A 27931-nucleotide genomic window follows, 5' to 3' on the forward strand; every position below is an offset into this window, starting at 1 on the left:
TACATACCACTCTTTTTAATATGATTTTTGGTTCCTTGCCACATCTACCACTTGGCATACATTAACTCTGCCTAATTTTGTTGTGAGAACTGCTGGGGCTTATGTACCCATCCATCCCTAGAACATTTGTCCTCACACCCAATGCTAGCAAAGACTAGCCCAAGGTCATACTAACACGAAATCAAGCACTTTGTTAGAAAACATTGCTGACCCAAATATAATGTAAACCACTTCAGTCTCAATATTGACATGGTCATACAAAGCTTGTAGCCCTTATCTATTATATTTGCCACCTACCTAGGCTACACCATGCCCCTTTTCCTTTCTGAATAGCCTTCAGGCATCTTCGGCTCTGGTACATTAAGAAGCAGATGAATATGCTCTTTTGGAGAAACAAAAAAGGACAAGGACTATCAGCATTGGACGAAAAAAAAATAACAGTCCCTGATTCAACAGTTCTATCAGTCCACTGCTCTTTGTTTGTGCCTTTCCTTTCGTCAATCGTGTTTGCATGACTAGACTGTACATTTTTAAGCTGTTTAAAAATAACAGTCCCTGCTTCAACAGTTCCATCAGTCCACTCTTGTTTGTGCCTTTCCTTTGTTGATCAAAGCATTTGCATGACTAGACTGTACATTTTTGAGTTGTTAACTGTACCAAGTCATAAAAAATGCTTCAAGATGCTTAATCATCAATCTCTGTAATCTCTGTAAAATCTGCGACATCGTGAACTTGAGTACTATTTCGGCCTCTTTGTCCGCGCATGCGTAGCTCTTGAATCTCAACTTTGAGCATTGGATCACAAACCAGCCGCTCTGCAGCTATTGGCTTTGGGCATCCTGTTGCACAATGATTCATTCAAAACTCTGTTTCTTCTATCAGTCGTCAGCAAAATAAAACTTCACCTCATGCAGTGCAAGAGCTTACCAGCAATGGCACATGAGCAAGTTCGCTTGTTTCGTTTTGACTGTCTCAAGTAATCCATTACTGCTGATCGGTCATAGATGTGTTGGCAGTCCAAACTGCAATAAAAATAACAGATGCCAAAAGGATTCAGAACCAGGCTTATCAAAGCATGGAGCTTCATCCACATGCAGAAGGCTCAGGCACCACAGAAATAAACATTGGACTAACATAACAGGTACATCCAGCTTGTGCTTTGGGGAACAAAAGAAAATGGCGGTTCAAATATTACAATACCTGCGGACTGGATCATCCAGTTCCTCTACGGGCTTTCCTGATATGGGGCAGTGTGTATTTGCTACATTGTATTGAGTGCAAGTAATGATTAGATCTTCTTTCTCCTGACCTGGCATTAACTCGTCACCATGATGAACTTTCTGTAACAGACAAGTCTCTAATGAAGTTATTCTTCATTTGCAAAACTAAAATTAGAAAAGCCTTCAGCAGTTACTAAGACTATGTTTGCTTTACCATCATGACCCATGCATGATAAAAAGGCAACAAAATAACAAATCATACCCAGACTGCTTCCTTGAATTGCTTGTACAGAGGATGCTGTTCAGGCTGTACTTGAGGGGACTGTGATTTGAGCTGAACTGCAGTTACTGATAAAAGCTTCTCAAAGTCTGTAGGCTGTTTAAAAAATGGCAGTTAGAGGGAAGTGCACAGACGTACACAGCTCATGAAGCTTCAGACTCAAAATTCAAGATTACCTCAGTTCCAATAGTGTAGCTCTCTTTTATAGACCGCAAAGCCTTATTGTAATAATCGAATTCTTCCATCAGTGCAATTATCTGATGTGTCGCATCTCCAAGCTCCTCCACCTGTCAACTCAAATTTGATAAATACAAGAGAAGGTAACATTTATGAGAAAGTACTTGTGGTAAAGGTAAAACCTAGTGTGCATGGGCTTCAAAAATAGAACCCCAAGAATGTACAGTGACCAATCCACATGGACTTCATTTGAAAACAACAGGGAAGTCTTTTTGGTACATAAAAAAGAATGAGGAAACTTTCATATAACATGTATTAGAAGTATTGTTTTTCTCTTTGAGCACAGATTAAAAGCACAAATGATTGTAGACTGATGGGTAGCATGAAAACTTGGAGCCATTGTCACTTCTCATGCGCCAATTTCACAAATTATCCTTTGATCCACATAGAAATAGCATGTTGCAACAATACAATGGTCAGACTTGCACACCACAACTCAAAGAACCATTAGAATGAAGCAAGAAAATCCTTCAAATGAATTCAGGTGGAATTCGTTGCTACTTTTGTGATTATGTAGTAGTTTTGGTTATAAGCTAGCTCTCTTATCATGTTAAGTCTCAACAACTAAAATAACCAAAACCATTCAGGTACCATGTTCACCAACAAGCCATTATCACGTGCACACCCGTCCAGGGTGCCAAGGACAATTATGCATTTCGTACCCTCAACATGTCTCAAGCCTCCATAGTCGAAATGGATGAGTTCTATATACATCAAGAGGCTATCAGTCTTCATGGTCTTCCCTTATCCATTGTGCACACCATGTGATTTAAGTAAATAATTATATCCCCAACTCTCTCTTTCGCTCAAGGTTCTAACTTCTCCACCATAGTTGCATTCAAACAAACTTAAACAGATCCATATAGTACTGTCTTACCCATTCAATCCATACCATTCTCATACAATGTTTACTATCCTGAAAAACATGACCTTTGCCTGCAAGAAAAAAGGTGGTTTTTTACAATTTACGACCCATATATTGCCCGATTCTATGCATTGTTAACCATTTTCTGCCCTGTTTTACGGGGAATTTCGAATCCCACAGCTTTTTCAAACTTCTCACTCAGCCGTCAGCCTTCTTTATAAGCAAGGGTGCCATTGCATTTGAGCTCACAATTCAAGTTCAAACTTCATCTACCTTCTCTTCATCTATCTCTTCAAGCCTTCATCTCTACCAATCACCTCTTTCTCTCCCTCTTCCACTTCATCTACATCTACCACTTTCTCTCTCTCTCCTCTACATCTCCCACATTGTATGTTATCTTCTAGTTGTGAGCCCTATCACTAAGTTAATGGGGGACATCATGGACCTCTTACATTTTTTGTCCATTTCTGGTCAGTTGATCATTTCAGTCCATTATGGCCAAGTGTATTGTGATTGGGCACTTTTAATCAACATGGACAAGTTAGGCCGCCCTTGAGAGTTTTTTTATATATAGGACCCTAGCACTTTCTCTTTCTTGCCATTTGGACCAAACACCATGTGGTAGGTCTATTCCTCTCTCGTTATTGTTGGCCCAAGCGTGGAGCGATTGTGTGATTAATTTAATGGAAAATGAATGAGAATGAAAGACGTAATCCATGCATACTGATACTAGATCACGAATGAAAAGTCGTGTATTAACAAGTGAGAGCGAATACAATGCTCAAGGCAATCACTCTGAATAATGCCACACTTATGTGCTAATGTGGCAAAATGTATCTTTTCATAATAAGAAATGAAACTCCAACAGCTTAACCATCATAGGAAACCCTAAAATAAACCCTAACCCTTGTGTCACTTAGTACGTAGGGCACTAGGAGCAACAACTATATTTGATGATAGTTTAAATGCCTAGGGAGCTTGGATCATGGATCAAAGGGCATCAAGGCATAGCCCACGAGATAGCCTACAAAACCCCCTTCATCAAATGGGTGGACTAATCTAGGAATAATAACAAAATCCTAGAAAAAACGAGATATGAGATCATGGTTGCACATGTTCATCCTGATGGATATAGCAACCTATGACAATACAATGAATGACAGATCATGTTTTAAAATGTATCACAAGTAGAAATAGTTGAATAGCTTGAAACTCTATCGGAGGAATAGCCTTCATAAAAAGATCTATCAAAATGTCTTCTGAATAACCAACCCAATCACGATCCACAAATCCATGCATAAGTGAAGAAACAGCCTTGAAGAAAAGGCTTATATCCTTGGTGTCCTTGAGGTAAGTGAAGACACTCTTCATTGTTTGCCAATCATACACAAGAGGGCTATCGGTTATCATTCTTGATTGGGCAGCTGAATACTTTGTTAGAGATGGAAACATGCCCCCCCTCAATGGTGACAAATTGGGAAGCCATAGGTGGGCGAAGAACACCAGCATAAACAATAGCAAGTGGTTGCTGGAAATAATGCTGTAATGCTGCAATTTGGACAGCATTGATCCCAATAATAAGCAAGTCATCAATATATAGAATAAAAATCAGCAAATTTGAAATATGTGGCACTAAAGGAACATGTATCATAAAAAGATCACTTGTTGAAGGAGCATGATCAAGAGAAATTTCAGCATGTTGTTGATCATAAGTATCAAGATAATAAAGTCTTGATGTAAGAATGTTGGTCACTACATTCTTACATAGAAGAAGGTACTTGCTCATCATAAACCGCATACCAAGGGCCATCAAAGAGGACACGAAAGCCCAAAGTAGCAATGGCAGAGATGGAAAGAAGGTTCTTCTTAATGCCTCCCACATAGAGGACATTCGGTAGCATCATGGTAGTGCTAGAAAAAGTATTAAATTGCACAATACCAATGCCTTCAATTGCATAAGAGGCATTGTTTGCACACATGACTCTGGCCCCCTTAGGTATATGAGAAATGGATGAGCATAATCCTTAACAAGAATTGATGTGCTTAGAAGCACCACTATCAAAATACCAAGTAGAAGCAAGTATATTCTTTGTGCTTTGAGAGGTTGGCAGTCTCATTAATGAAAACAAGACCGGACTCCTTTTTCTTCTCCGATGCAATGTGCTTACGACAATTCGGTGATATCGTGCCCCGTCTTTTGACAATAATTGCACCTCTTGGGTTTGTTGGATGTACCTTTGGAGGGATGGAAAGAGAAATGAACCAACACGGTAAGATATCTTGAAGGAATTATTTGATGATGAAGATGAATGCATGCTTGTACTTCACTTGATTTTGAACTTTTCCACAATGGTGGGTAGAAAAGGCTTGTTCAGTTGCCATGGTAGCATTGCGATTGAGACGGCTTTGTTCTTCCTACAATAAAAGAAACACAAGCTAGTCAAAACTATACATAACTTAGTTGCCCATAATTACCGACCACAAGGTAGTAGCAAAACCTTGATATGACTCCGATAGACCATTAAGAGTGATAGAAACAAGCTGATTATCTAAAACTTCTTCATCAATATTTAATAATTGTTCAATAAGATCTTTGATGCTGGTGAGGTAAGCATCCATGTTACCTCCTTCCATGCGAATGTCTTCAAGTTGCTTGTGTAAGTAAGCAACACGTGATTCATTGCGCACTTGATATAATTATACAAGCCTATCCCATGCATTCTTGGATGTCTTGTATGATTGGATGTATGGAATGATGGCTCTTTTTATGGATAAAGTAATTAGGGCATGCGCTTGGGCGTCATGGCCATCCCATCGAATTTTATCTTTAGTGAAAGGCATTGTGGAAGAGGAAGATGATCGACATCATGAGAGCCACCTCACAATGCGGAGGCAAGAGGTGGTGCCAGTGTTGGACAAATCGGCCTTTGCTCGATGCTGTTACAATATGCATAGATTCTTCATTACAAAAACATGTCACATCATGTAAGCCAAGATTGGGTAGTTGGTACCATCGAGCTTGTCATTAGCACCAAGCATGCCTAATAAATTATTATTATTGTTGGCCACGAGATGAATTCAGTAATAAAATAATATTGTTCAAGTGAACAGAGAGAAAATAGATGCCCGAATAATAATAAGCCACTGATAGAGATGTTGCCTGCCTCAATGAAGTCGAATAATATAAAGAATATTTATTTGTATCTTGTTTTCCTACTGAAGAGAGAGAAAATGCAAAAAATAATTATTTTCAAAAATAAAATATTATCCGATATCAAAAATAAAATATTACTCGATCAATGCCGTAATCAACAATATGCTGAAATTGGAGATTAATGGCTAAAAGTGCTCCAATAATGCAAATAGCAACATAATATAATGAAAATTCACCCAATAACACACCAAAATAATAAAATTTGTCTTCATTCTTGATGAAGATAGACACAAATAGTCCCATAAAGGATGTCTTCAATGCGCAACAGCCAAAGGAGATGATTTGAAGCAAAAGCCCCAAATTTTGGCAACCCAATGATGAAGAAGCACAAAGGCAACATCAGGAGAGGTAGTTTGAATGTGGAGGAAGAGAAATTGGGCAAAAGCCCCAAAAGTTACTTGAGAATTGAAGAGAAATTAAAGAAATTAGATAAAAATATCACCCAATTAGTGTTGAATGCCGCACCTCAAGGTGAATTGAGCCCGAAAGATGTCGAATGCGGCCCCAATTGATGAATTGAGGCTCAATGTCGATGAAGAATGCCAAATTTTGAAAAGCCCCAAATTTTCCAATAAAATTTGGGTGAAATTCGGCCAATTCGGTGAAAAGCTCCAAATTGTCAATGAACGATGACAAATTGTGCCTCATCGACAAATTTCACCATTTTGGTGATGAGTTGCTGAGTATTGATGAGAAGCTCCAAACTATGGCCAATACCAACATCTGTCAAAGAAATACGCAGCTTTCTTTGATTGACAGGATGGTATAGGGTCTTCATCAAAAACTATGCTTTGATTGCAGCACCTCTGACGGACTTACTAAAGAAGCAAACATCCATTGCATGGTCAACTCCCGAACAAACTAGCTTTGACAGATTGAAGAAAAGTTTGGTATCAACACCTATCCTAAAGCTTCCAGACCTCAATAAGGAGTTCGAGGTAATAACTGATGCTAGCACACTTGCCTTAGGATGTGTGCACAATTGTGCTTAGATGGGGCAGCACAATTGGGGTTTTATGAAAAACCCCCAATTGTGCTTAGATGGGGCAGCACATGTATAGGGCCTTTGTTGGACTAGACAAATAAGAAAATAAATTAAATTCAATATTCTATAATGTGTGAAGTCTGAGACGACACTCTGTCAATGTGAGCATGACAAGTGGCATCCGTCAACGGCGAGACGTTGCATCCGTATCGACGAGAGTAACAAGTGATGACACGACAAAGTGTCGTAATCAAGGCAGCACGTGGCGGTAAGGATGACAAAGTAAACTGGTCGGAAGTCACTATTCGTGGCAGCTAGACGAACAGTTAGTACTTTTGGCATGAGGTGGCAAGTCCATGTAGCAAGGACCAAGACAAAAAGGGTGACACTTCAAGGGTGACTACAAGTTAAGGCAATGGCGTGGCATCGACAAGGACGTCGCAAGTCAATGATGATTCTGCAAGAGCACTGGCACAAAATGGAGGCAATCGAGCCTTCAAGAATGAGTCAAGTCTCGAGCAACGTGCAAGGTGCATGCAAAAGTAGTCAGCATGTGACCAACACACAAGGCAATGTCGACAATTAAAGGTGAAGATTCATGATGCAACCTCCCCATCCTGGTCGCCAGCTTGCTGTCATCAACACACCCTATTCTTCAAACTCACTTCCAAACCCCCCCCCCCCCTTGCTGATACATCACCGACACGACATCACTCGTCTTCTCCTTCTTGTCGACACGGACATCCGCGCAACGACCACCTACCCGCTGCCACATCGACACTACAATCTTGCCACCTTGGGGCCAACAAACACGATTCTCATAAAAATTATTTTAAAGGTTTATTATCACATCTTCTTTCAACCAGCGCGCCCTTGTTTCTACATAAGCCCCATCCTTCTCCATTAAGTTCACCAAATTTCACATCAAATCAAAGAAATTTGGCATCGGTCATCATTGAATTCAGGGCTTTTCAACAAATTGACCAAATTTCACTCCAATTTTATCACCAAAATTGGGGCTTTTCAAGAATTCTGCATTCTTCATCAACATTGAGGCAAAATTCATGATGTGCGACATTCGACATCTTTTGGGTAAAAATTTTACAAAAATTATCAAACTTCTCTTCAATTTCCCAATATTTGAGGCTTTTCATCATTCAAGCCCAATTTCACCCCAATTTCTTCAAAAAATTTGGGGCTTTTCTTACATTCATCAAAATTCATCAATATTGAAGCTCAATTCACCTTCTAGCTTGGAATTCGACAATATTTGGGTAAAAATTTTACCCAATTTCTTCAATTTCTCTTCATTTTTCGGGTAAAATTTGGGGCTTTTGCCCAAATCCGCCACCAAGGTGCCCAAATTTTGGGGCTTTTGCCTCAATTCATTTTCTTAGCCCTCAACGTGCTCCAAAATTATATTATTTGGCTGCTGGCCCTGTTCTGTTCCTGACATCAAAGACATTTTATTATTTTGGTGTATTATTGGGAGAATTTTCAGTATATTCAGTTGTTATCCATATTACTCAAGCATTTCCAGCCATTAATCACTGATTTCAGCATATTGCTGATTATCGCCTTGATCCGGGTTGGGGTATCTCGGGGTCACTCTCAGTGCTGACTTCCAACTCCGAGTTAAACTCGCATCCCTCGCTCGAGGAAGGAGTTTCCCCAGGGGGTCGTAGTTCAATAGGCGCATCCGTCTTGAGCACTGGGATCACCCATGATCGTGCTACTCCGGCTTGCTTGTAATCCACAGCTCCCATGTGTTCTAGCCAGGATCTATCGCACTCCATCCGCATGACTCCTTTTTCACTCCAATTCGTCCTTTCCTTCCTGGGTCTCGGGTCTGCCTTGATTTGTTCTATCATTCTCCCTTCTGTGTCATACTCTACTGTATCTATCCCTTCATCACTTTCATCTCCTGTAGAGCGGCAATCCTCATATTCCTCGTCGTCAGAGTCTTATTTCTGAAATTATTTATTTTCTGCATATTTTTCTCTCTCTTCAGCAGAAAAAACAGCAAGAGAAATTATTATTCTTTATATTATTCAACTTCATTGAGGCGGCCAGCATATCTTCTATCAGTGATTTATTATTGTTCGGGCATCTATTTTCTCTCTCTTCACTTGGAAACTATTATTTTGTTGCTGATTATCACTCATGGTCAGCAATAATAATGATTTGTTGGGCATACTTGGCGTCGACGACAAGCTCGACGGCACCAATTACCCAATGTAGGCGTACATGATGCAACATGTTCTTGTTGGGTATGCTTGGTGCCAACAACAAACTCAACGGCACCAATTACCCAATGTGGGCCTACATGATGCAACATGTTCTTGTCGCAAAGAATCTATAGCATATTACCACTGGCACCAAGCAAAGGTTGGTCTCTCCAACACCAACACCACCTCCCGCTTCACCAACCCGAGGTGGCTCCCATGATGCTGAATCATCTTCTTCTTCGACAAGGCCTCCCACTCAAGATCAGATTCGATGGGATGGTCATGATGCCCAAGCGCATGCCCTAATTGCTTTATCCATGAAGAGAGCCATTATTCCACACATCCGATCATGCAAGACATCCAAGGAAGCATGGGATAAGCTTGCATTATTATATCAAGTGTGCAATGAAGCACGCCTTGCTTACCTCTGCAAGCAACTGAAAGACGTTCACATGGAAGGAGGTGATATGGATACCTATCTCACTGGCATAAAAGATGTTATTGAGCAATTATTAAATATCGATGAAGAAGTTTTTGATAACCAACTTGTTTCCATCACTCTTAATGGTCTACCAGAGTCATATCAAGGTTTTGCTACCACCTTGCGGTTGATAACTATGGGCAACCAAGTTACCTACAACTTCGACCAGCTTGTGTCTCTTTTGTTAGAGGAGGAGTAAAGCCGTCTCAACCGCAATGCTACCATGGCAACCGAACAAGCCTTTTCCACCCATCATCATGGAAAAACCAAACCCAAGCTAAAAGGCAAAGTTGCTGGTCAAAAAACAACAAACTTTCATATTGGTCATCCTTCTTCCTCCACCCCTTCTACATCGAAGACACCTTTCCATGCTAGTCCATCCTCTTCCAATCCCTCCAAGGGTCCAGTCATCAAAGCTAAGAGGTGTAATTATTGCCAAAAGACAGGGTACAACATCATTGAATGTCGTAAGTGCATTGCATCAGAGAAGGAGTCCAATCTTGCTCTTACACATGAGACCACAAACTATTCTCACTTTAAGAATTATACCTGAGTGTCGATATAATCCCTCTATTCACTATGCTTGTTTTTCTATTATTGATACACCTTCTACTTCATATTTTGACAATGGTGCATCTAAGCACATCACCTCTTGCCGAACATAATTTTCATCCCTCTCTAAAGTACCTAAGGGGGGTATAGTTATGTGTGCTAACAATGCCTCTTATGTAATTAAAGGCATTGGACATGTGCAAGTTGTCTCCATCTTGGGCACTCCTTTGACATTGCTTGATGTTCCCTATGTGCCCAACATCAAGAAGAATCTTATCTCCATTTCAACCATTGCTACTTCTAGCTTTTGCATCATTTTTTATGGCCCCCGACGTGCGGTATATGATGATCACATTTCTTCTTCCCTTGTCTTGACAAGCACCCTCACTAAAGGTCTCTATCATCTTGATACTTATAACCAACAACTTGCTGAAAACCTTATTGACAATGCCTTAATAACAAAAGAATCTTTTCATGATACACGTTTATAGCATCAAAGGCTTGGTCACAAACTATGGAGCATTGATGAAGCTCCAATTAGGGGAAATGGTCAAAGATCTTCCAAAAATTCACTTCCCACCAAGTCACATTTGTGAAGGTTGTTTACTAGGTGAAATGCATCGATTCTCATTTCCTAAGGATTCTCATGTTCATTTGCCATCTATTTTGCATCTCCTTCAAAATGATGTTTGCGGTCCCATATGGACCAAATCCATTGGTGGATTTTTATATTTTGTCACCTTCATAGATGATAAATCCCAATTTACTTGGGTATATGGGCTGAAATCTAAGTCTAAAGTCTTCTCTTGCTGCAAGACATTTATTGCTATGCATTTATTGCTATGGTGGAAAACCAAAGCAGCTTTCGCATTCGGACCCTTTGCACCGACAAAGGGGGTGAATATCTTTCCAAAGAGTTTTTCAGAGTATCTTGCATCTCAAGGAATTCATCATCAATGCACTGTTCCTTACTCCCCACAACAAAATGGAGTAGCGGAGTAGAAGAATAGATCACTCATGGAGATAGCAAGATGCATACTGAAGAGTAAGAACTTATGCACAAGAGCTATTCTATGCACCGCTTATGTTTTGAATAGGTGTCCCACAAGAGCTTTACGCACCATCACTCCTTATGAGGCATGGACTGGCTCCAAGCCCCCTCTCTCTCATATGAGGACTTTCAAATCATTTGTGTATGCTCATGTGCCTTCTCAAAAACAGCATAGGTTAGATGATAAGGCTGTTCGCTGGATATTTATTGGATATAGTCTTGAAAGTAGAGGGTACCGTCTTTATCAACCCTCGACAAGCAAGGTTATTGTCAACAAAGATGTTATCTTTGCTGAAAATGCTTCTCACCCCTTGCTGGACTGTCAAAAACAACCTACTATTGATGCTTCAAACATCTTTGACAACTTACTACCACTTTTTCATAATGGTTCCATGACCAATCCTTCTTCTCAGCCTTCATTTCCACCATCTACAAATACATTACAGTAGCCTATTCAGCCTGATTTACAGCCATACAACAACATCATGATACCATGTCTAAAGAGCAGACCCCTATTTTGGATCAATAGGAGCATACAAGGGCCGAAATTCAACAGCCTAAAAGAGTCCCTCGCTGGTTGTTAGACACTCTTTGGGACAGCAAATAGCCTCCTTCTTTGGCTGCCCACACACGAACCTCTGCTTTCAAAGATCAAGGTAATCTTCTTGCATGTGCATTGGTGGCTGGAAGCAATGAAGGCAGAGATTGATTTCATCCATCAAAATGACACTTGTGTGCTATGTGACTTGCCTCACGGCAAGCATGCCATTGGTACCCAAAGGGTTTACAAAATTAAAAGAAAGTCAGATGGTTCTATTAACAGGTACAAAGCCCGTCTTGTTGCCAAGGGCTATGCCTAACAACAAGGAATCGACTTTGAGGAGACTTTTGCCCCTACCTCTCGATTACTACAATTAGGAGTATTATTGCCCTTGCCACCCACTTTCATTGGGAGGTGCATCAGCTAGACATCCAGATGGCATTTCTTCATGGATATCTCACTGAAGAGGTATATGTTTCTCAACCTCCAGGATTTGCAATTAAAGGCTCTAAGCACAAAGACTATCATCTCAAGAAGGCTTTGAAGTTTGTATGGTTTAAAACAAGCTCCAAGAGCTTGGTACGCCTACATGCATTCTCATCTTTTGCATCTTGGATTTAAAAAAATAGCCCTACTGAGGCTGCTATTTACATTCGACATCAAGGATTTGATTTTATTATTCTTGTGCTTTATGTTGATGACATTCTTATTACTAGGACCAATACTGGTCAAATTGCAGCATTTAAGACTAATTTACAATAAACATTTGCCATGACAGATCTTGATCTACTTCACTATTATTTGGGTATTCAATTTTCCACCATTAAGGGAGGCATCATTATGACACAATCCAAGTATATTGGATAACTTCTTCAATATTTTCAGTTTGAGGATTGTAAGCCCATGTCTATTCTCTTGGAGTCTGGTCTTAGATTCACTTCTAATGATGGTAGTGGATTCTTTGATACTACTTTATATCAACATGCTGTTGAATGCTTGATTTATCTATGTCACACGAGGCTCAATCTTCAACTTGCTGTCTCCCAATTGAGTAGATACATACACAACCCTTCAATACTTCATTGGCAAGTAGTGAAGCGTATCTTTTGGTATCTTAAAGGCACTCGAGATCTTGGCCTTTTCTACAAGGTTGATTCTTCACTCTCTTTGCATGGATATTCTAACAGTGATTGGGTTGGATGTTTAGATTCTCGTGTCTCTCATAGTGGCATCTACTTCTTCTTGGGTACATCTCTTATTTCTTGATTCAGCAAGAAACAAACTACAGTTGCTACTTCTAGTTGTGAAGCTGAGTACAAACTAGCATTCACAGTCACTGTGGAGTGTGTTTGGCTCCACAAGTTACTTATAGATCTTCATGTGCACCAGACGGCTCCGACACTTATCTACACTAACAGCCAGAGTGCTTTGGCCATTGCACGGTGTTGTGTCACTACGCAGACACATTGTGAAAAAACCGAGAGCACATCATTCGGCTTTCTTATGAATCTAAAGAGTCAATGCCATCTTAGTCATTAGTACTAGTGTCCATAGTATGGTTAGTTCCAAAACACGGGATTTTTGGACAGGTTTAGCCTATTTTTGATATTTTGGATATTATTTCTTGTAAATATCCTAAAAAAGAGTAGGAAACTTCTAAAATAGAGTGACATGCAAAAAGCAAGTGGCTTTTCAACCAAATTTTAGAGATCTCATGCAAAAAGAACATCCAAATTCACACGGCGTGCCATCACAATTTACAAGCAACAAATAGCACTCCGAACTGAGAGATGTAGAATGAGTAATCTAAGAGAATTCTGACTAGGCATTCTAGAAGTTTACCCCCCTTTTGGAGCCAACGAAACCATTAGATTTGCCATTTGAGCTGCAAAGAAAAAGCTAGTTTTTGGTGCGTATTTTTGGTCTACCAAGGAGCTCCAGGAGATCTAATGCTTGGAAATTGCTTCCAAGAGGTCCCACACAAGGATTTTATTTATCTTCTCAAGTTCTATCAATACATAGTGCTTTGATTCATTGAGCTTTGTCTTTATCTTGTGTACCTCTTGCCTATTCTTTTTCTTCTCTTCTATCTCCTATTCTCTACTTCCTTCTCTCTCTCATCCCCGATGGATACAACCTTTCGACTAAAACCCCTCCAACAACGGAACCCAATGTTCCACGCTCACACAGAGCATATAGAAGTTTATTATCATTACGTTCGTGAGCAGATGTCACAATGGGCAGCTGTCACCCCCTCTCAATGGCTAATCTTTGCAACAAATTTGCACAAAACAGCAAGTACAATGTGATCCCCTCTTTGTAGAACCTCGACGTCTCTCTTTTGGCTTTGACACCATGTGAAAGTGCACAATGGAAGAACACCATTGTAGAGTGAGAAGCAAAGAGAGACTGAAATAAAAGCAAAGAATGGAAGGAAAAATCTGCCCTGATTTGAATAGAATACTAAATACAAAGCAAACTAATCAATCCCTGCACGCAGCCCGAAGAATCAGTGAGGACGCTAGAACAGGCTGATGACGGAAACTTGAAAGTGCACCAAGTGACATAGAGAATGCTGAGCCTTTAAGGTGGAGAAAGAGAGTAATGACCAGCCAAGTGATAGGGGCTGCCATAAACAGGCAGTCCAGCCCAAAACTGGCTGACTGCTGCCTGAGGATGTGGTAAATCTGGCTCACCAGTGTTAATTGTTGGCCACCTACACAACAAGTGGTAGATAGCACATGGGCAATTGCATTTATGAAGCCACCAGTCCAGAACTGATGTCTACAATGAGAACATGGGCAGTGGGCAGCCTAAAAGCTGTAATGCACTGACTGAAATGATGAACAGCCAAGGTGAACACACTCTTAGACAGTCTAAAAATAAACTCAAATACAAGGCTGGAAACAGTTAGAGCTCCTCCATATCCGTCAAACTCTGACAAAGCTCACAACCAAGAGATCACAGCATGAAATAAAACAGGCTAACAAAAAACACCACGTAAACATGCGAACAATATAATCAACACAGGCAGAAAACATGACACCTCAAACGCAACAACTAGGAAGAAAAACACAGCAATCCAAGATCGAGTAAGAGCTGACCATTTGATACCATGTGAGAATGCAGAACGAACAAAAGTGAAAGCAACAAGCATGCAAGACAACATTACAAAGAACACATGAACAAAGAGTAATGACAATAGACAGGATACCTCATAGATGGGCAATGGAATCCATATCATAGACCCAAAGTACAGTACAAAGCACCTAACAATGAACAGTTTCAAGGGTGCACCTCCTCCAACGCCCCCAACTCTCTCCCCTCCCCTCCAGCAATGTGATGTGATGTGATGAGAGGCACACATATATACAGTGTGAGAGATTGGGATGCCACCGAGAATACTAGGTCAGCCAAATAAAGTGCTACGAGGCTGCCCATAAAGTGACCACGCACACACCCATATATAAGCTAATAAAAAGCCTTCTACACACATAATATGCACTATACTTACACAATCAAATTATCAATGCTCTATATCTATCTATGAAGTTGTTTGTAGAGATCCTCTTGCCCATTTCTAATCAAATCGCAATCTCCATTGTCCTATACATAGCTGTCATACCATCCACTTGATAACATTGCACAATGCACACAGTCATTAATGGGCCATGGTCCAAGTACATGCTACATAGCAAACATAATGGACCATGGCCCAAGACAAAAACATAGTACATGCTACATAGCAAACATACATGTTCCTATCTATTTATGTTTATTGGATTCCAAATGAGTTGAAGATTGGCTTGATGCTGCAACACCTTACCTAACACGTGGGAGGCTTACCACTGCTTCCTTCTGGAAATACGTAAGGTAAGAATCCTATTTGGAGTGAAATAGGCAAACATGTTATTCCATGTCTTGTTCTACATGCATCTCCTACTTCTGAGCCTTAGCTTTAGTTAGACGAGGACACTAGGAGATCTATCATTGTTGTAGTTTGTCTATCTTTCTTGTGTGTCACATTCCTCCTTTACAAGCACATCATATGGACATTGGGGTTTCTTGGCCTTGATCATCTCATCCACTACTTTTCCTAGCATGTTCACACCACCCACAATGTAGTGCATTGCAGATTTTATCCACATGGCATCATGTGGCAGCATGTTTCATCATTGGGCGGCCAATATCATAGGCAGCAGCTTTTGATTGGTTAGGTTGGCCTATGTATTGCCCATTCTACATGTATGCAACCTTCCATGTGCCTCTCATGACATCATTTCAGCCAGCAATCATTCTCACTCATCTTCCTCAATTTAATTCTCATCTTTGACCATCAACCTGGTGCCCTCACTAACACGCCTCCGCATATGTAAAGGCAGATTGTGTGTAGCCTTGTATCAAGGTTCAAATCAAAGTTTTCCTTCTATTTCTTTTGTGTTCATTTGCTCCTCTTCTCTCTATCTTCCCTTCCCTTCCGTTGCACACACTCAAAAATTAATCCATCCATTTGGTCATCCTCAAAAAGAAGAAGTGTTACTAATGCAATGCCATGCACATCTACCCAAAAGTCCTCATATACAAGCATGTCCTTTCTTTGGATAGCCCTTATAGCTCCATGGTTTGCATTGTGCATTTTCCTCCCAAGATGTATCGATCACTAGCCAATGAAGTGAATCACATATCTCATAAAGACACTGCGAGACCAAATACATATAACTTATAAGCAATCATATCTCTGCAAACAATACAATGTGATTTCTAGCTATGGGGAGAAAAGATAGCTAGATTCTAGTACTACTTTCTAAAGAAAAAGCCTGTGCAATTAGCATCGTATATTATTGGCCTCACCCCACTCAAACTCCCAATGTCCTCCATTAGTTGTTCCAAAGAACATGGTACACAAGGAGCCCACACAATGCTTGAAAACTCCTCAACCATCTCTCCCATTGTCCTCCAATTAGACGCATTGTTTGTGACCACCTATACCACATTCTCCACCCCCACGTCCAAAATGTGCTAAAAACTAGAACTCATTTTGATGTGCTCATGTGCCCTACCAGCATGAACCGCACAAAGAAAGTATGTGCCAAGGTAACAAGACAATAGGATGTTGATGATATGTTGTCAACGATCAAAGCTAGTACAACTAAATCTCTTCTGCCCTTCTATAATTGGCTCCAAACCTCACCTCTATTCTTTCCTTCTCTGTCTCCAAAACAATGGTCCTCATTTTGAGCAACTTGAGCTCTACCCACCCATCTGTGTGCACAACTACAATGGCTACTACTCTCCTCTTCCATTCCTTAGTGTACATTAAAAGACATATTGCACATGATTAGAAGTACACAAACTCAATTTCTCCTCTACTTCTTCATCAAGGATGCAATTGTGAAACTAAGGTGCATTGCCTCACGGGATGCTGACTCAATATTGTAGGAGTATACTCCGAACTACCATTGTCATCCACGCTCACCCTCTTCTTGCTAGAAGCCTCTTGAGTGAACAAAGGGTCAAGTAAGGTATCATCCATAAGTGCTTGTATTGATACCCTAGCAAGATCTAGAAGCTCCCTAAGATTCTCTGCATTTGGACAACCTCCAATGCCTTTGCCACCTTTTTTCAACATATGCAAAACAACACGCATGATAGAACAAGAGTGCTTTAAGAGGCAATAGTACAACTACCAATATTTTGTGCTCGACCCAACTAAAGATGTGTTATTGAAGTTAATGTTGTGGGCTGCCCATTATAGGGTTCACTTGTATAGATTGGAAGTTCAGAGTTCCTGTACACTAATCCACATGTTTGAGTCAGTAAAAAAAGTTCAATCCACTGCACAATAGATTCTTTGTGTATGCAAGGGGTTGCTTTGCACTAGAGAGAGAAATCTGAGAGGGGCAAGGCTATACATAAGTTTGATAGTGTTTTTCAACGAGAGAGCGTCGTACACAAATTCTATGTTTCAATGTGAGAAAGAGAAAGAGAGTTGGACCCTAGGGTGACAAATGGACAAAAAGAAACATAGGCAAGAAGAGAGAAAATCGTACCTAGCAAACAAGTAAACTGATTCAATCAATCGTATTGCGCAACACACTCGTATCCCATGCACGGCTTGTACTACGAGAAATTCTTGCCTTCAGAGCGATGACAATTTGATGTCTAGTCTTTGTTCTATAAAACAGTTGTTAAATTGTGCTAAATAACCAGTATTATTGTCCATACTACAACCAGTAGAGTTTTGTGTTGTAAGGGAGCATGAGCATACGAGTTCCGTCTGATTTTCAGCTTCTAGATCCTCAGCAACCATCTTGAACATGACTGCACTCGAACCAAGGTCCTGCGAACTTCGAAAGGTGGAAAAGGTCAACTGAGAGCATGGATGTGCTCGCTTGGGTGTGTGTGGCCAAAACCTAAAGTAAATGCAGAAACGATGGCGTCTACAAAATGAAAGGGTGCAGCATCCAGTAACACGCAGGCACTGACATAACCACTGGCACTTTTTAGACGAATGGCTTGCGCGTGTATGTTTGTTTTACCGTGTGAATGGCCTGGTTGGCTTCGTCGAGAGCGCTCATGGCAGAGCGCATGCGTTCCTCTCCCACCACTGCCATGGCTGTTCCCGCCTTCCTCCTCTGCCGATTTCGCCTGCCTTATTAGCATGGCGAGAGTATAGTTGCTTCGTAAATGCATCCGCTTTTACCACGGTAGTATCCTACATGGGACTCATTGCAATTTGCATTATCCCAAACCAAAAATATCTATCTATATCTATACTATGCTACATGGGACTCATTGCAATTTGCATTATCCTAAACCAAAAACATCTATCTATATCTATACTATCTCTTATTGTACAATCTACCAAAGCTAAGCAAGGGCTCATACCTCTTGTTCACAAACCAAAAATGATGGCTTTGGATGGAAAGTAATCTACCAAAGCTGAGCAAAGGCTGCTAGCTACCCTACATAGAACTCATTGCATGATCCCAAACCAAAAACAATGGATTCAGGTAGAAAGTAAGTGTGGGCAATCAATATTCCCTAAAGGACAAGGTCTTTGGATGGAAAGTAATTATGGATCCCTTGTTTACAAGCATGAGATTGAGGAGAAGATGCATGTCCAAGCGTCTGTGCATATGAGAAAGGCATCTCTTTTGGTATGGATGTTAGGTTTCCTGCACCTAGAATGAAGTACATCCCAAAGACAACTATCTTATATGACCAATAGTATAAATTTCTCTCTCTCTCTCTCTCTCTCTCTCTCTCTCTCTCTCTCTCTCTCTCTCTCTCTCTCTCTCTCTCTCTCTCTCTCTCTCTCTCTCTCTCTCTCTCTCTCTCTCTCTCTCTCTCTCTCTCTGTGTTGGGGGGGGGGGGGGGGGGGGGGGGGGGGTAAACATAATTGCTTTATAGGTGCCCTAATGACCCATGCTTGCATGGGTCCTAGTATGGAGCACTAGTTGTCCATCATTCAACAACAAGGTGATGTAATCACAAGGGCCTACCAAGTCAATAGTACAACAAGAGCGCACTACCGTGCACAAGGCATTGCCCGTTTGATTTTTTTGTCCTTTGAAAACATGTTTGGAGTAGCTTAATTTTGCTTCTTTGCTTGGTTTTGCTTGTTTATAGATACTTATTCTATAGACAAGCTACTTAACTCAAGTTAAAGGGGGTAGCTTTTTTGAAGAAGAATCATCTTATGCCAAAAATATTATAATACGTATGCCTTATCATGGACATTCTATACATGTATAATGTTTGATGATATTGGTACCCATATTCTTAGTCTCTAGAGTGGAGTAAATAGTCCCGCACATCGAAATGAATCAACCATGTAGCTAAAATGCTTAGGAGAGGACATGATTTGATGTTGTTCTTTTTCTTATGGCCTTTAAAATTTGGTAACCTTTGTTTTTTACTCTAGTATGATTGTACTTCAAATCATACCAACTTTCAACAAGTTGATCATGGATAAGCATGCCCTACCATTTTGCTCTCATATTTCTACATGCTTCCAACATATATGCATATGTGACCCTATTAGGCTTCACATGTTTGTCTAAATCTCCTCAAAAGTTTTAAGATAGGAGTTCCACATTTGCCACACTAAATGTAGCTAGCAATTATGGCATTCTAGATCACTTTAGTATAATTTGGCAAGTCATTGAAAAATGTTTGCCATCCTCCAAACTTCCATAACTTACATGCATGTACACGAGACAACCTAATTATATCATATCCTTGAAATTCAAATGCGATGATGTGACTATGTATAAGTCTCCCCTTCCCAATGGCTTTTGGAATAGACATGCTTTCAAAGCACCCCAAAAAGTCTCTTTGTTTGGCTTTAAACCTTTTTGTTGCATTTTGAAATATTTTTAAAGCATGATAGCCCTACCAACGATGAGAATAGCTTGCAACAACGATAGGCAATGATGTTATATCTTTATAAGGCAAACTTTCAAATACATTTCTTACATCCTTAAGACTTTCACAACAAGGGTGTTTGAAACACATTATCCCTCTCAACATCAAACCTCAAAAATTTCACAATGGATCAACCTTACTCCATTTAAGACTCCATTGTTTGTGCATGCTTTTAAAATGCATATACATGTCACTTTTGTGGATTTCATACACTATGCATTGCATAAAACAAACCAAGGACAAAGTGACTATATTCATAGTCAAGGCAACTTGAAAGCAAAGCACTCCATGAGATAGTACTTGTAGCAAAATCCTACAAGCCTCAACCATAGTCCACATTTGGCATATACATCAATGAGAGTTTCCAAGTATCAAGTTAGACTCAATTGCAATTTTGATGACCTTATCTTCTATTAACCTACTTTGCAAATAGAGCTCTAGTATTTCCAAATGCATTTAAGCTTGATGTACATGCAACTACATCGCCTTGTAATTATGCCGTGGCCATGCTATGGATATGTTGTAGCCATCATATTCCAAGAAACTAGAATTGGACTTCTCAATTACACATTGAACATTTTTTCTACCTTGACAAAGCTCCTATATTTTGCATACATGTCAACAATTCTACTCCCCCTAACCATATCTATTTCAATCATTCTTTACTATCACGTATACCCAAGAATCTAGTTGTAAGCATTGCAACTACATTTCTTGAAGGATTTGCTCCACCTTCCAATAGTTGCCATGTTCTGCATATGCAAAAGTCAATGCATTTGATGGCACTAATTGTCTTGAAAGGCAAGCTATCAAACATCTTTTCTACTTGATAAAAGCAACTAGACTTTAGATGCATACAGTCAAATCAAACTAGCTTTCAACTAGTTGATCACGGATAAGCACTTCTTGCCATTTTGCTCTTGTATTACTACATGCTTCCAACTAGGGATTAGGACGATGTGTTTACATTTTTGTGATCTCATAATAATAACATGTTATTAACTCTGAGAATTTATGTTAATAACATTAAGATTAAGTTAATCCGGTCAAATTGGCTATGCTAGTTAACCATACATATTACTAGGGCCCATAGTGAGCTTGTTGCTTAGCGGGATACCAAAAAAGCTCAACATGCCATCTAGACATGGAAAAAACCTTAAAATAGAGAGGGTCATGGCCACATTTGTCACTTTTCTAGCTTCTAGTGAGTCTCTTGGAGAGTGCATCCTTCTTAGGTGAAGAACTCTCTTATGGGGCAAAACCTCAAGAGTATCTCATGCATTGAGTAGATGGTACTAAAAATCTTTTGATGAGCTATGTTCCATTCTTTGTATAGAGATACTTTTATAAGAATGGAACCAAAGTGTTAGCATATAAGATTGAGTTGCTTGTTCCAGTAAGAGCAAGAGGTAATCATTTTTGTCTCGTAATCTTGGTTCTCCTTTTTCTGAAAATGCATTATGGCAATTACAAAGTGCTTTATCTTTTGGATATTTGGTCCTCTTATTGGCTGCAATTGTCTTAGAGATGAGCATTGGATTAGATAGTAGCAACTAAATATGTATGATCTTTTTATTAATGGACTAGCATCCTAGCTTGGGCAATGTTAGTTCTTGGTCTGGTAGTTGTTTGATGTTGATAGAACCATGTTGCCCCTAACTGGGTAAAATTAGTTCATTATAATTTAGTGGTTATTAAGTTTAAATGTGCGCTTCAATATTACGCTTATTGATTGCAAGTAATAGTTAATTTCATCATTATGTTTATACATTTCTAGGCCTTAAATCACATTATAATAAGAGCTTGTACATGTATAAATATAGTCACTTATCAAGGTTGCAATATAAGTATATAGTATATACACATGTGCTAGTACATGTTTGCAAGGTATAAAAGCTATTAGTTTTTATAGTATTATTCCATGTTTACGTAATCCTATATTTCCCAATCCTTTCATGTCACATATATAGGTGCTCATTAAAATTAGATAAAAGATTTGAAATCAAATCATGATAAACATTAATTATTTACAATTTTTCATTTCAATGCAAGACATGAGTACTGTGTGTATATAGCTATTGAAGTGATGTAGTGATAGCATTCACATGTGAGTCCATGTATTTTGATTTTTAATGGCATTTAGTTTTGTATGTTTAGGGTTTAGGGTTTAAACAATTTATTTTGCCATGGATTGTTGTATTACTTGTTTGCATATTTGTTTATTTATTTGTTTCATGGATTGTTCCATGTATTGCTTGTTTATCTATTTCATACTATTATGAGGATTCGATGTGGCTACTAGCAGCAGTACAAATTAGTGATCATCGATCACTTACTTATTAGCTCCATGTGCATTAGAATATCCAAGAATATGAGGGCACTAATTTGCCAAGATCTCCAAGATGTTTGATGCTTCTTCCTTTGACTAGCATCATGCAAAGTCAAGTCCTACCTATAAAAAGAAGTCACCAAGTATAGAGTGGCAAATCGCCAAATATTTATTAGGTGGATATATGTATTGGGGGTGCAATTATTATCACATCATGAAGTCTAGTGGCATGTCTTCCATTAGGGATCACTTCCTTACTAGTGTAAAGAAGTCCATGTGTGTGTGAACACCCAGCTACCAAACAAGTAGCCAAAGCCATTCAAGAGCATTATGAAAGCAAGAGGGGTTCCACTACAAAGTGTTACGTGCTGAGGTTGAGATGTTCCACTCACACAATGACATTATCTACCAAGTGAATGGCTCTTAATCTCAGACACCCCTTGCTTCTAATGTTAAAATGTCGGATCTAGAGCATGGCAGGAGCTATGGAGGTTGGAAGATGAAGACTAAATTCATGCTGACATGGACAATGAGTAGACAACTGTTACACAAGTGAATTAGGTTCCAAGATGGAAGCTTGGACTCATAAAGATAATCTTGTGTATTGGACTGACACTAACACTTACTGAAAGAGGAAAGCATCATGATATTGTATTCATCATTAAGAAAGTGATAGTCAAGTACAATGCTTTATAGAAGTTGGGTTGTTCCACTCTCCTCACTGTGCCTATGGGATTCAGGACATCTCTTCTTGGAGCATACATCATTTGTCTATTTCTCAACACCCCCCCTCAAATGATGAGTCCCTACACTTGTTGGCTTTTGCCCCCCCTACATGGTGACATGGCCTAGGAGACTAGCTCATAGGCAGCCTAGTGAGGTTAAAGCTTGAAACTTTACATCTTTGGCAAATCCACTAAGGTAAAATTAGAGATCCACTATGGGAAAAATGTATGAAAGATACAATGAAAATTCTTTAGAACAATCTATTAGAGTTGTTGATGGTAGTGGAAGCATCTTCTTCTTCTACTTCTTCATTCATGAACTAGTTCTAGTGGTGATCATTCTGCATTTTTTGTGCTCTTTTCTTGTGGAAACATTCATTGGCTGTATGGCCAGCCTTGCCACAATAATGGCATATAATCTGATCTTTATTGTTGTTGGTGTTGAGTCCTCGACTACAGCCTTTTGCTCCATAAGTGCCCTTGGTGTACAAGAGACTTTCTTTGGTGGTGTGTTCATTTGCATCCCTACTTTTAACTTTGCTTTCTCCATCAAGTAGTGAGTGCTCAATATCTTTAAGTGAGAGACTTGGAACATTACTTAGGGTGGACACAAGATTCTCATATGGATCCTTATTTACACTTGCAAGTAGTACGGCTATTGCTTCATCTTCATCAATATTCTTCTTAAGAGTTGCAAGCTGGGTTTTTAGGCTCTTGAACTGATGCCAGGAGGCATATTCCACGGTGGATTCCGTGAGGTTTTACGGTGGATTCCGTAAACTTTGATGACCGGGGCTCATACACAAAGTGGATTCTTTGTGCAAGAAGTTGATGGGGACGCCTGTCCTTTTCGGGCGTTTCATTAATTTAGTGTGTACATGGGTGATTCCATAGCGGGTGATTTCGCAAAATGCATATTAAATTAATAAACGTTTATGAGTTTAGAGTGCGCACTCGTAATAAATTAAGGTTAGGATTTGTTTCTAACCAGTTGATTTATTTATGTAGCTGAAGACTGCTAGGTATTCACTTTTATCGGTTTAATTGTATTATTTTACTAACGATTGTGAATGCTTCAGTTGATGTGTAGAGATAGCAGCAGTGGCGGAGGAAAGCATTGGAGTTTAGCGAGTATTCGACCTATGGATTATATTTTGATAGGCGCCACGCCTATATTTTGTTATGTCTATTGAGACATCGATTATTTATTATTATTTTTATGCGCCTATGCGCACGGATATGTTATTTCTATTTGGATATTGTATTGGGCGTGCCAGACTCTTTGGGCACTGTCCATTAGCTTTATTCTTATTTTTGTAAAAGCAAACTCAAAAGCTAAAAGCTTGATATATTTTTGTAAATTGGGCTATTATTAAGCATGAAAAAGAAATATACATAAAATACATGCTTTGTGAAGCGCTCGCACAAGGCATGGGGGGAGATTGAACCCAATTGGTCTCTTGCTCTTGTCGTTCATGCTTTTTACCTTGTAACTTGTGCAAAAAGTAGAGTTCATTGTTCTTGGGGACCTTCCAGGATTCACTACGTGAGCATGCAGTGACCGATCTGCGCACCATGAACTTGTTAACGTGTATGGTCGTGGAAGCTCTATCTTTTGTATGTAGTTTATAAAACTGCATGAGTAATTTTACCTTTGAATTCTTTGCTTGGGTACCAAAGATCCTGTCAAGTTCCTCCCAAGCAGTTCTAGCATCTCTGATGCCAGAGATATGATGTAGCACATCATCACTTAGTCCTAGGCAATGATGCCTAGTGCCTTGTTATTGATCTTCTTCCATTCTTTGGTTTTTGGTGGAGCTATTGCAAGGATCCTGCTTTCTAAATCTTCTTTCCTGCCATCTGCACCACCTTCATCATCTTCAAAGAGATCCCAGAGGTCTTTCCTCATGAGGTGGTACATGGTCTTTTCCTTCCAAGCATGCAAGCCTTCTCCATTAAACTTTGCTATTTATTTGATCTCTGCCATTTTTGATTAGCAGCAAATCAGCCAACAAAGAGTTGTACTTCAATGTGTCAAGAGACACAAGATGATTAGTGTTTAACAACAATGCATGAGTATTAAAAAGATATTATCTTGGAGCTCAATGTCGGATGTTGATGCTTGATCTTATTCTTGCTTGTTGATTTAGTGTGATGCTTTGCTAGAAATTAAGTGCTCAATAAGACTAGAGTGATAGAGTCTTCAATGGACTAAGAGAAGTAAGAAAATGAAAGGTTTTATGATCTTGAAGGTCAATGGCTATGGCTGCCCACAAAGTTGACAATTAGGGTTTCTCAGATTGTGATCAACAAAGAGAGTATTTTGGGGAACCCTCTTGGGTGAGGTTAGCCCACTTGGGGGGACTACCAAAGCCCTATGGTGGTAGCACAGGATCACGCAACGTGGAGATGATGGCAATCGTATGATCAGCAGGGGCGCAATTCAGGACAACGAGGAAGAATTTCGACAATGTTGGCTTCTATAGTATGCAATGTCGACCTATGAAGTGATAGGATGGTGTGCCCTGAGTAGAGGGAAAGATCTCCAAAAGAAATCATGTGGAGATATTGACTATGGAGAGAGATCTAGGTGCTACAAGTAGACAGGGTACTACTATCCATGGCAGCCATGAAAGCTCCAGTGAAGGTGAAGGTGAAGCTGGAGTAGGAAATTAAGACTTGAGCTTATACCAAGCTGGGCAGAAGTGAAAGGGAGTTGGAGAAGCAAAGTGAGGAGATGACCATGCTCAGCTGAACTCTGAAACCATGTTAAAATGTCGGATCTAGAGCATGGTAGGAGCTATGGAGGTTGGAAGATGAAGACTAAATTCATGTTGACATGGACAATGAGTAGACAATAGTTACACAAGTGAATTAGGCTCTAAGATGGAAGCTTGGACTCATAAAGACAATCTTGTGTATTGGACTAACACAGACACTAACTGAAAGAGGAAAGCATCGTGATATTGTATTCATCATTATGAAAGTGATAGTCAAGTACAATGCTTTATAGAAGTTGGGTTGTTCCACTCTCCTCACTGTGCATATGGGATTCGAGACAACTCTTCATGGGGCATATATCATTTGTTTATTTCTCAACATCTAAGTCCAAAGGAGTTTCGAGTATAGCATGAAGGGAAAACTTGTTAGTCTAAGAACAAAGTGAGTATCCGTCAAACCTCTCTTCATCTTCATAAGAGTTTTCATGTGACATTTTTAGAAGAAGCAAAAATGGCCTTGGCTAGGACTATCTTTTTTTTTAGCCATGCAATGAAAATTGTGGACAAGGATTACTAAAAACATGCACGGAAGAAGATTGGGGGTTTGGGACTAGCTTTTCCCCTCCATCTCATCACCACTACGACATGATATTCTTGACAAGTGCCACTAAGAGGTGAAGGAGTAGGTTGAGAGGATTGTTCTACAAAACTTGGACATGACTTAATGCAACATTGCATTAGATAGTAACGACTGCTAAGAAGCATCATGTTGGTTTCACTAAGTGAGAAGACATTCCTAAAAGCCATAAATACCACAAGAAAGATCAAATCAAGGGAGTACGTTGTAGAAATTTTATGTAAAACCATTGAAGAGATAGGGCATTCCATGTGGTACAAGTGGTTATGGATAATGCAAAGGATTGCAAATATGCACCAAACTTGTACAATAGTGCTATCTACAAATTACGTGCAATGGTTGCAATACCTACTCACTCAATTTTGTGTTGAAATATTGGTATGAAAAAGAGGATAGGACTTGGTTTGCTAATATTATTAATGATTTTAGGAATTGTCAAGTCAAGTGCTTGACATTTAATGGGCTCAAATTTCATGTATGCTAAAGCTTACTATAGAGATGATTTTGCACTCACTTTTACACTTTTTGAGTCCTTACTTTAAAGCAAGGGTGTTGTGATAGAGACCTTCTCATGCATGGATATGTATAATTACGGGATTGAGTAAAGTGTGCAAGTGAGGGATAAGGCTACCCACTTGCATTCTAATTATCTAAATAGAGACAAGTGATGGCCTTCATCTATGGTGGTTGATGCATACCATGTAATGGAGCCAATCATGTACACCATACAAAGCATGGACAAAAGGGTGGCAAATATTGGAAAATATGGATGACATGTTGGACCATGCAATAGAGTATACAGTTTCTTGAGGAGATTAAAGACTCCATTACAAGGCCATGGCAAGACCTTTCAATGCATCTTAGAGGAAGGTGTTGCTAAATTATGTTTAGAGAAGGTGGGTAGTTGCTCATACACAATTGCATAGTGTATGTTGCTAAAATATGTTCAGAGAAGGTGGGTTGTTGCCCATACACCAATGCATAGTGTAGCATACATGTTAGATCCTAAGTATTGGGTCTAGATTTATGGAGCAATAGTGAGGTGGTTATGGATTCCTACACTATGATCAACATGTTCTATGTAGAAGATGACAAGTGGGACACTTATTGGATATAATTTTTTGTCTAACTAGACAAGCAAGGTGCATGTGATGCCTACACAATAGAAAGTATTAGCTTGTTTACTTGTCAAATGGCTTGAAGTAGCCCATATAAATATTGCTCAAGCACATGGGATTATTTAAATTCTGGATGATAGTGCGGGGATGGAGTATGACACACATGGGATGGTCCCACAATGATGTTGTTAGGCATCACACCAGAAACACAAAGGAACCTCTAGCTACACAAGAGCAATGTAAGTTTTCTTCTATTGATTACATGTAGTATAGCTTGCTTTAATTTTTATAGGCTCACTTTTATTTTTATTTTGGTAA

At 39.5% G+C, this 27931-nt stretch overlaps 1 protein-coding gene across 3 annotated transcripts; it reads right to left on the bottom strand.

Annotated features, from left to right (window-relative positions):
* Positions 1-218: 218 nt before the first annotated feature.
* Positions 219-18382, bottom strand: LOC148039928 (E3 SUMO-protein ligase MMS21-like). 3 transcript variants are annotated; one of them, XM_087695293.1, is made up of 7 exons: positions 18194-18380; positions 17923-17994; positions 1677-1787; positions 1483-1596; positions 1201-1340; positions 928-1022; positions 219-839 (listed from the first exon to the last, which is right to left on the bottom strand). In XM_087695293.1, the coding sequence occupies exons 1-7, from the start codon at positions 18266-18268 to the stop codon at positions 685-687; spliced, it is 762 nt and encodes a 253-aa protein (XP_087551419.1). In that variant the 5' UTR covers positions 18269-18380; the 3' UTR covers positions 219-684. The 3 variants fall into 3 exon arrangements, with proteins under 3 accessions (XP_087551419.1, XP_087551428.1, XP_087551421.1); XM_087695302.1 differs by having other exon boundaries at positions 17923-18001; positions 18194-18341; XM_087695295.1 differs by lacking the exon at positions 17923-17994 and having other exon boundaries at positions 18194-18382.
* Positions 18383-27931: the final 9549 nt, after the last annotated feature.

The sequence above is a fragment of the Lygodium microphyllum genome, chromosome 2, assembly GCF_053477565.2.
Source record: "Lygodium microphyllum isolate KBCC chromosome 2, Lygodium_microphyllum_v1.1.10, whole genome shotgun sequence".
NCBI lineage: Eukaryota > Viridiplantae > Streptophyta > Polypodiopsida > Schizaeales > Lygodiaceae > Lygodium > Lygodium microphyllum.

Coding starts and splice junctions, on each gene's coding strand:
- LOC148039928 (XM_087695293.1), bottom strand. CDS start 18,268: ATGGCAGTGGTGGGAGAGGAACGCATGCGCTCTGCCATGAGCGCTCTC. Junction 1,341..1,482: donor AATTCAAGGAAGCAGTCTGG/GTATGATTTGTT, acceptor TGTCTGTTACAG/AAAGTTCATCATGGTGACGA. Junction 1,023..1,200: donor CTGGATGATCCAGTCCGCAG/GTATTGTAATAT, acceptor TTTTTATTGCAG/TTTGGACTGCCAACACATCT.